This window comes from Crotalus tigris, unplaced genomic scaffold, assembly GCF_016545835.1.
Source record: "Crotalus tigris isolate CLP2741 ecotype Arizona unplaced genomic scaffold, ASM1654583v1 scf7180000018525.42219311030:4301911, whole genome shotgun sequence".
Classification (NCBI taxonomy): domain Eukaryota; kingdom Metazoa; phylum Chordata; class Lepidosauria; order Squamata; family Viperidae; genus Crotalus; species Crotalus tigris.
The window spans coordinates 2431065-2440294 of record NW_024097057.1 but is presented as its reverse complement, the minus strand read 5'-3'; the positions used below and the strand labels follow the sequence as shown (position 1 = coordinate 2440294).

The 9230-nt window shown below is 51.2% G+C and overlaps 1 protein-coding gene across 10 annotated transcripts in view; it reads left to right on the top strand.

Annotated features, from left to right (window-relative positions):
* Nucleotides 1-1281: 1281 nt before the first annotated feature.
* The window catches only part of KCTD15 (potassium channel tetramerization domain containing 15), a 46488-nt gene continuing 38539 nt past the window's right edge, over nucleotides 1282-9230 (top strand). For 2 of the 10 annotated variants that reach the window (XM_039353700.1, XM_039353690.1), the window contains exons 1-2: nucleotides 1282-1616; nucleotides 6651-6837. In XM_039353700.1, the coding sequence (XP_039209634.1) occupies nucleotides 6674-6837 (164 nt within the window). In that variant the 5' untranslated portion in view covers nucleotides 1282-1616; nucleotides 6651-6673. Of the gene's footprint in view, nucleotides 1617-1873; nucleotides 2133-2404; nucleotides 2512-2586; nucleotides 3740-6650; nucleotides 6838-9230 lie in introns of those variants that run through there. The other 8 variants (XM_039353692.1, XM_039353699.1, XM_039353694.1 and 5 more) reach the window with 8 other exon arrangements.

The window sequence follows — 9230 nt, the reverse complement described above, 5'->3', positions numbered from 1 at the left end:
GAGTCCATGAGTCATAAAAGAGCCAAAGCTGCCTACCTCTGCGGTCTGGGCGAATTGGGCCTTTGCAACAATGGCCATCAAAGAATTGCAAAGCTTTTCTGCCATTTCTCCTCTCTGTCAATAGTAGGCACTACAGCTGCAAACTTACCTTGACACTGCCCCAAATTTTGTGGTTTAAAAGGGTTGTAAGGTGTAATTTAATAATGCTTGCGTTCCTCTGAGAACAAACCTCTTTATCAGGGCTTTATCTTAATGTTGATGATTTTCTACATAGATTTTAAACCAACGATATATACATAACCCGCAAGACAGGTTGCCTTCAGAAGTGGTAGAGGTTTTTAAGAAGACAGGGCAGCCACTTGTCTGAAATGGGCTAGGCTAGGGCCTCCTGCTGGAGCAGGGGGCTGGACTAGAAGACCTCCAAGGTCCCTTCCAGCTCTATTCTGATTGACTTAAAGTACCCACGTTAAAAGAAGAACGTATGGATCAGATATATAGCAGCAAACCACAACAATATCGGGCAAGCCTTTGTGATCGAACTAGCCGAGTGCAGAAAGTTCTGCTCAGCTCATCGTGTTTCGTGCTTCTGCTCCACGTCCTAACTGCACCAGAACCGGGAGAAAGGCCGGTGCTCGCGTTACATCCTTCCCTAACCCACGCACGTTGCAATAGTGGCAACACAGCGTTCATTTCGGCGCAATGTTTATTTTCAGGGTGCATCTTCACATACTGAAGCGGAAAGGAAGAGCTTAGGATACGACTAAGGCTCCTCCAAGGAGAAAGCGGTCTGGGTCTAAGATGCCCCCGCGCGGCCAAGAGTTCCAAGGGGCGAAAGGCGGACTCCTCCCGAGCCGCTCGGGGCCCGCAGAAGGAGGGCGAGGACGGGGCCTCGCCGAGCAGCCTGCCGGGCACGGAGGAGCAGCTGGCGGGGCAGGAGACGGGGCGGGGAGAGCGAGCCCCGCAGTCTCAGCCAGCGCTCGGGGCGAGGCAGGGCCGACGGGCCGGCGCCCCAGCCTGGGAGAGGCGGCCGGACGACCCCCGAGGCGGCGCTCGCCAGCCGCGCTGCGGCAGAGCCGGGGGCGCGGGGACAGGCCGGGCAAGCCGAGGCGGGCCGGGCAGGGCCCCCGGCAGCCGCATTCGCCGAACCCGTCTCGGAAACGGCGCCTCTGCCCCGCGGCGGCCGGCGCTTCCCTCCAATCGCGGGGCCCGGCCGCGCACGTCAGCCGAGCCGAGCCGAGCCAGGGCCCGCGGCGCACGGGGGGGGCGGGCGGAGAGGCGGGCCAGGCGCGCGGGGCGAGGGGGAGCCGGCCGAGCGCGCGTCGGAGCGCCGCGCCAAACTTGCTCCGCTTCATCAACAAGTGCCCCTGCCGCGCCGCCCTGCGCGCCTCGCCGGGAGAGGAGCCGGCCGCGCCCGCCTTCCTTGCACGGGAGCCGGACGCCGATGCCGGCTGCAGCTGCGCGAGGACCCGGCGCGGCGGGCCAGAGGGCGATGGCTCGAATCAGCCCAGCCGCCTTCCCGCCCCCCCGTCGCCGGAGGGACGTGGCCGCCGTAGCCTGACGCCGCTCAGCCCGCCATCGAGCAGCGGAGGCGCCCGGACCGTTAGCGGGCACGGAAAGTAAGTGCCGCGGGGGGAGAGCGGCGGGCGCCTCGCTCCTCCTCCGGGGGCCGCAGCCCGGCCACCCCGGGGGGGGGGCGGGGATGCTCCGGTTTCCCGAGGCGGGGGGCGCTCGGAGGCGGCGCAGCCAGGAGCGAGTGTCGGCCTCTGCCGCGGCGGCTGCTGCTGCCCGCCCGCCTGGCGCTCTCCCTCCCCGCGGCGCTTGGCGAGCGAGGAGGCGGCCGCCTCGCCTGCGATCCGTTCGGCTTTCCCTCCCTCCCTCCCTGCCTCCCCGCCCTCCCTCCGCAGACCCAGAGACAAAACAAACAGAAAGGAGGCGCGCAGGGGGCAGCCGGCTGGCAGAGCACTCGCAGCCAGCGGGCGGCGGCGGCGGCGGCGGGGGACAAAAGGTAGGCCAGCGCCCGGATCTTGCCTCTCCGGGCCGCCGGCCGAGCGGAGCAGCGCCGCGGACAGCCCGCAGCCAGGGCGGGGAGGCGGGGCGCGCATCGCCGGCTCGCCCGTTCTGCGGCGCACAAGGTGAGGCGAGCCACCCAGCCGGCCGCGGCTCTTCCGGCGTGTCTGCGCGCGCGCGCGCCGATCCTAGCCGGCGTGTCGGGGGACGTGCGCCTTGCGCGCCCGGCGGGATCGGGACCCCGGGGGAACTGCCCGCCGGGGAGGGGGCCGCGGAGCACCGCCGCCTCCCGACTCGGGCGCGCCGCGGCTCCGCTGGGGGGGGGGAGCGCGCGCCCCCGCGTCCCCCGGAGCCGGTTTCTCGGAAGGGGCAAAAGCCGCCACCGCCGTGCGAGGAGCGCGATGCCCGGCTCGGCCGCAGCCCCGCCGCCGCCGCCGCCCGGGGGGACCTGGCTCCGGCCGGCCCCCAGTCCCGACAGGCCAGGCGGGCGGGCAGCCGTGCCTGGTACGGGCGGGGGCGGGCCGGCGGGAGGCTGGCGAGACCCGCGCGCAGGGCCGGCAGGGATGACAATGGGAGGAGGCGGCCGCCGGGCAGGAGCGGGGCCGCCGGGCGGGCGATGGGGCGCGCTCCTCCGCCCTCCCCGCTCCGTCCGTGCCGGCAGCTCGTCAAGGCGCCATGTTGGGCTTTTCCTGCGGGGGGGAGCCTTCGGGGCGCCGCGGTGGCTCCGGGCTGGGCGGCCGGTGCTTCGCTCCCGTCCTGACGAGGCTGACCCGGGCAGGATGGCGGGAAGTTCGGCGCGCCGAGAAACTTTCTGAGGGGAAGAGCTGTGTGGGGAGAGCGGCGCCGGTCGAGGCAGAAGCCCACCGGGACCCCCCCCCTTGGCCCTCTGCCTCCATCGGATACCGGAGGCCTCCGGGCGGCGAGCAGAAGCCGCCTTTCTCCCTCCGGATTCCGGCCGCCGCGGTGCCCCGGGAGGCCTGGTCGGGGGTCCGGGGGCAGAAGGACAGGCGGCCGAGGCGGGTGGCCGGTTGGGGTCGCGAGGCGAGGGGTCTGCAGCGCGGGGGTTTGCGCAGAATTCATTTCGCGTCTTAAATGGGCGCGAAGGAATTAAATTGCACGAGTAAATTAACAGCGCTGGATTCAATTGTTGTTGTTCATCCAGGCGACCATAAACTGTGGAAACAGAAGCCTTTTTATATCCTTAATTAGCCTGGCTTCCCATCTGTAGCCTGCAAGACGGGAATGCCTCGGTTTCAACTTTGTTCCTCCTTTGGCAGGGCTCCGTGCTGCAGTTTCAGTTATTGGTTTGGTCCCCTGCCCCGTTTGCAGCTGCTTCTCTTTCTGCCCCCTTTGCGGCTCTTTCTCTGGTTTACCTTTCAGGGGGGGGGGATTCCAGTTCTGCCCTCCCCACAATGGCTCCTGTGTGAGCATATGGGAGAAAACTTCACCCAACCCAACTTCCTTTGCACTCTTGAAGTCTTTTTCTAAAAGTAGGAATTCAGTCTGAAATTCTATCTATTGAAGAACAGTGGGCTTGCTGGAGTGGGCCAGGCAAAGAGTCAGGCAGACAATAACCTGGAAATTTCTGCGGCCTTTCCTCCCCACTTCTTTCCCCTCAGGGCGATTGCCATGGGCACAGAGGTGAATGGAGCTTGCACAACTGCCTTCTGTTACCTTTTATGGATAAAATGAAAGTGTCCCAGAGAAGCAGCTATGTGGAGAAACAATTCTGGTAAACTCATCTCAAGCTGTAGCAGCCTAGCTAGTTTAATCACCCCTAGAGAGCTGAACAACTGTGAGCTCAATGGGACACAAAATCATTTTGTGTGTAAATGAGCATGGGATGGCGCTTATTTCACTTTTCACGGGCAAATAGATTTTACAAGCAGTGCTTTGGCACTTAGCATAGGGAAGCAGGGAGGGAAGGAGTGAAAGATTGCAGTGAGCCATGCCAGATGCACATATCAAGCCTCCTGGTTTGGGGCAGGATCCATTTGAGAATCTTCCCACCTTAATGGAAAGGTGGCGTCCAGAGTTTGCATATTATTTTGGGCCTGATTGATGTGGGCAGAAACAATACACTGTGCCTTCAGCAGGTGGACACAATTTCTTCTCCAAGGTCAGATTGTTTACAAAGATTATTTGAAACTTGGTGTGTGTACCCCTCACAATTCTTAATGTTCTCCTAACTGGATTTCTTGAGTTGTTATATTAAGAATTAATTGAATGCATAATAATAGGTAATGCTTGAGTAGTATGCCATTTTAAGGACATGATATAATAAATTGCATGTCTATCATTTAAAGCGTAATGTCATCTTCTGTGATAACAGAAGGGTCAACATCCATCTTTCTTTTTAAATTTGGGTCCTAGTTTTAGAATCATATTCGTTAAGTTTTATAGACTCCCCTTTGCTTGTCTTTTCTTTTCTCCTGCTGTGAGAGACAGAAAGAATTCACAAGATGGATTTTAGGAAGTCCTGCTAGGGAATAATATATTTTTCTGGCTATTTCTTGAAAGAAAAAATAATACTGCAGCTCAGTGCAAAATTGCTCCAAAGTAAGCCCTACTGGACAGTATGGATTTACTTTCAAGTAAACAATCTTCTGTAAGGTTTGCTATTTAGCATATAACCTGTGATAATATGAAAACTTGTTTCCAAGGAAGCATAGCCAAGATCTGCCTTCCAAATGGGTGTCAGGGAGGGTTCTCCTGCACTGTTAACGTACCACCTGCTCGTGGGCTGGGTAGGGTGATGGGTCAGCAGACATATATATTTCAAGATAAAACTCTTCTTTCAAGAGGCCTCCTTGTTCTGAAATTTCATTCCAAAAACACAACGAAGGGGGAAAGGTTTCTTTTATTAAAGAAATGGTGAGCTTCAACTGACTGGACTTTTTAAGCAAAAAATATCTTTCCTTGGGCTTTGGAATTGAGTCATTCTACATGAGGTTGGTTGGGCCTGTGGCATTTTGGATTTAAGCCTCAGGAAAGAGCATGCACACACAAAGATGTGGCTGTTGGGAAAAGACTAGGTGTCAGTCCTTGCAGAGGGGGTGCATTTGCAATTAGAATTTGACACCAGCAGACAGTGAGATTTGGGTAGGTGTAACAGATATAGCATGTGCATTTATAAAACCAAGTGGTTTGAGTTGCCACATGAAATATTCCTTGAAGAAAAGGAAGATCCACTCCCTTAGAAAACTCATGAAGTCTGTGTTATCAAGAGTTTCCTGTTAACTAGCTGAGGCTTTGGTTGGTTTGGATTCTGCCCAGGGCTGGTTTTCGTACTAAGAGCAAATGGTAGAGATCTAGTCTGAGGTGATGCCAAGGCAGACTCCACAGGAAGGACTTTTTGCCCACCATGTTGCTACATTTGCTCCCAAAGTCCAAAAATGGTACTGTCCATATTAGGGGAAGTGCTTCCAGTTGTTGCCTATTATATGGTGGGAATGATGTTGCCCAAGTGAACCCCTGGGATGCTATTTCAAAGGAAATATGAAGGTTCTGAGAAAGGAGACCAGCTTAATCTTTTAAGAAAACAAAACGTTCTGTGAAATTCCACATACGAGATACTTGCCAACTCTTGGCTGAACAGAGTCATAAAATATGACAACATTAAATTGTACTCAAAACATTGCATACAATTAAACATTTCATAATTGTTTAATTTTTGGCATATTTTCCTTTAATACATGAAGGAGAGTTTAGAAGTACTAGGTCTGCTCTGTTTTTTGCAAGATTTTCTGCTGGCTACCTACATCAATGCCAATGAAAATAACGGATAGAGCTCCCTAAGTCAAATATTAAAAAGTGAACATTGACAAAGTCCCTATATTTTTGCATAGATCAGAATTCCATGGCATTTGAGTAAAATGGTAATTCATGCATTTCATTTAAAAATCCACCTGTATCTGTAACTTTCACATGGGGGGGGGGGACAGCACCTTTCAATATTGAATGTAAGAGGATTGGTGCACGTGTGTGTTTTAAAGTGAGGGCACTGGATAATTGGAAATTATACACAGAAAAGACATTGCAGGGCAGTGATAATTGATTAAACCTTTAGTTTTGCCTGCCCTTCCATTCTCTCTTCTGGATACATTGTCCCGAATATAACAAATAGCTACCGTATCTATTTTCTTGTGTGGTTAGTTGTTTAAAAAGCAACAAAAATAGTTCCAAGTTTGATGTGAATTTTACTACATGTCTAAATGAAACGCCTGAGGTACTGAGGAAGTCACTAATTTAGAGGTGTCTTGTTACTGAGACAAACTTGCAAAAACCCCTGAATCCCAATTCACAAATTGGTTATTCGTTTGTCAGGGGATATTTCACATCTAACACATAAGCCTGCGACCTTTAATTAGAATTTTGCAGTTTGTTTTATGCCCCTTGAGGCTGACACCTTGAAAAAGATTTTTTTCCCCTTGATTTCTTATTGCTAATAAGCATCTTTTTCTTTGCCGCTGGTCCTTTGAAGACTATGATGCAAATACACTTAATTATGGAGGTGGCAATAATTTGTTAGCTGAATATGTGATCAGGCAGATGCAAAAGAGATCTTATTAGATCTGTGATCACGCTGGAATCAAGGTAGCGCACAACTGCATTTAAGAGGAAATTGTTCTTTTCTGTCTGAGGTTTCTAGGAGGAAGGCAGAGCGATGTCCCGGCTCTCTCTGACACGGTCCCCAGTTTCTCCCATTGCTGCTCAAGGAATTCCTCTCCCTGCCCAGCTCACCAAATCCAATGCCCCGGTGCATATTGATGTAGGAGGTCACATGTACACCAGCAGCCTAGCAACTTTGACCAAATACCCAGATTCCAGGTAAGGTCGCCCTTGCTGAAGGGCCAATGCCTTTGCATTTTTGTGGTGGGTATTACTACTATTGCATAAGAGAATTCCAAATAATTGTGTTATTTCCAGACAACTGTGATTTTGGAGGAGGATGCTCTTGGTTCAGGGATAGGAAATGTGCTATTTAAAGGAAATTTTAATCCAGGGGGTATATGTTTTTTGTCAGCCAACTATCAAACGATTTGTCATTTTTTAAAAAAAAAAAAAAATTCTGCTGTTCTTCCTTGTTATGTCAGTGGGATGTTTTGCTAAAGGAAGGTTGCTTTAATCTGCAGCAATCTTCCATAGAATGGTAAAAATGTGGAGTTCTCCTATAACAGACACTCTCTTGGTGTATATATGTGTGTGTTTGTGTGTGTGGTATTAATTAACATACAGGAATGGCATAAGTTGTTAATTTGCTGGTGCTGTATTTCTGTTCGCCTCTTCTGTATGATTTGAAGTAAGTCCCAGTTTCAGCCACCTTGCAAACACATGTCATTTTGGGGAAATCTGTTGAATGCTGATTGGAGGAAGAAGGTGAAAGAACGGGCCTGCCCTACTGAGCTAAGCTTTACAGCTTGCTTATTTTAAACGTTCCCCAAAGAACATTGTTTAGGAGTTCTTCCTAGATTGCCAGGGACTTCTTCACAAGGCACAGTCTCAGCTCTTGGGAGTGTCAGGGGTTGGGTATTGTATCCGCCTTCAAAAACGGCTTTAGGGAGGCCACGGGAGCTACTTCAGATGAGCATTCTTCTTCGGAGTTTAGGGACAGCTATGTGTGGCACGTCCCCTGCTGGCCTAAAGAAGACTTGGCTACTATGAGAAACATTCCACATTGACCCACTGGTCTTTCAGATCATGGGCATGTTACTTGCTCGGTCACGGCTGAGCATTAAAAAAAACTTTCCTAGAAAAACGGCAGGACCACAATTTTTGCAGAGCCCATATTGATGCATCATGGTTTACAAAGAGGAGAGAGCCCAGGCTGTCCAAAAAGAAAGGTTACTTCTACCCATAGACAGGAATGTAAATCCTTGCAGCTTTTCAGCTTTGATCAACCTTCTCTCTATTATGTTAAAGACTTTGTAGCAGAAGAGGCCTATAACGCCTACTGGGGCAAAAGAAAAGTCAGAAGGAATCTGGCAGAAGGTTTACATTTATACATTTTATTAAAAGGCATATGTTTTTATGAAAACGACACTCCTTCTGATTTTTTAATACTATATTAAGAAACACGGAGCTGTTTGGAATAAAGCCCTTAGAAATTTGGGTTGAACCCCTTCCAGTGGGGCAGAAGAACTACAAGGCCTCAGTTGAGCCCCTGATAATAATTGTGTATGTGCTTTGGCCAAATAAAACTTTAAAACAAATAGGACATGCTGTGTACCTCTGGTGAAGTAAAAGGGCTGTGTAGCTGCCTTGTTTTTTCATGCATTTAGGATGAGATTTTTACCTGCTGTATAATGGAGCCAACTAAAACAAAACAGAACCCCCCAGAATTGCAGTAGGAGAAAACCTCTTCCTGAAAACTCTCTGCTAAGGACTGAGAGCGTATAATTTGCTTAATGGGAGAAGGAAAGACTTTTAAGTGGCAAGGAGGGTGAAACGGCTCCCTTGATCCCCAGAGCAATAATAGCAATATTACCAAGAACGTTCAGTAACATGAGAATGCCGGACCTTTCATTCAATATCGCCACGACATTTTCTCTGGGAGACAGGCAAATAGACAGCTAATCCTCTTCCCCAAACCTGGATCACTTACCAGCCTCCTTCTAAGAAAGCAACTCTTGCTGTGTTCAGTGGGATTATTGTCACACGTGTGCCAGTTTGTAGCTGCAACCAACCGTCTGTCAGCTGGCATGTTTTTTTATTTTGCTTGGATTTCTGTCTCTGCCCAGTAATTTATAAACGTCAGGCTTTCTGGTCCATTTCAGTTCCTCTTGGAGTTAAGGAGTCTCATTACCTCAAACTTTATTTAAAGAAAGGATTGTTACAAATCAATATTTGACAATTGTGTAAGTAATTAGAGTATTGGAGGGAAACTCTATCAGGATGTGTAGGTATGTTCATGCACGTGAGAGAGTCATTTAAATCAGTCATGATGGAAGAATCTTGATGGCAGACAGAGAAAGAACACAGAGGACTAGAATTCACTTGCTGGCTTCTACTTCCCTTGACCAGCCAGAGAGACCAGACATTCAAAGCATCACCTTTGAAGAGGCACATCCTTCCCCGTGGTCTCACGCTCAGAAGCACTCCAGCATGAGAAGCAGGAGACCACGGGGAAGCATGCAGGCCCAGGGCAGGGTCAGTAGGCCGCTTCCTGTTCTTGGCTTCATGCCCAGTTAGTGCTGCTTTTCACATTCGTGTGTGAGGGTGAG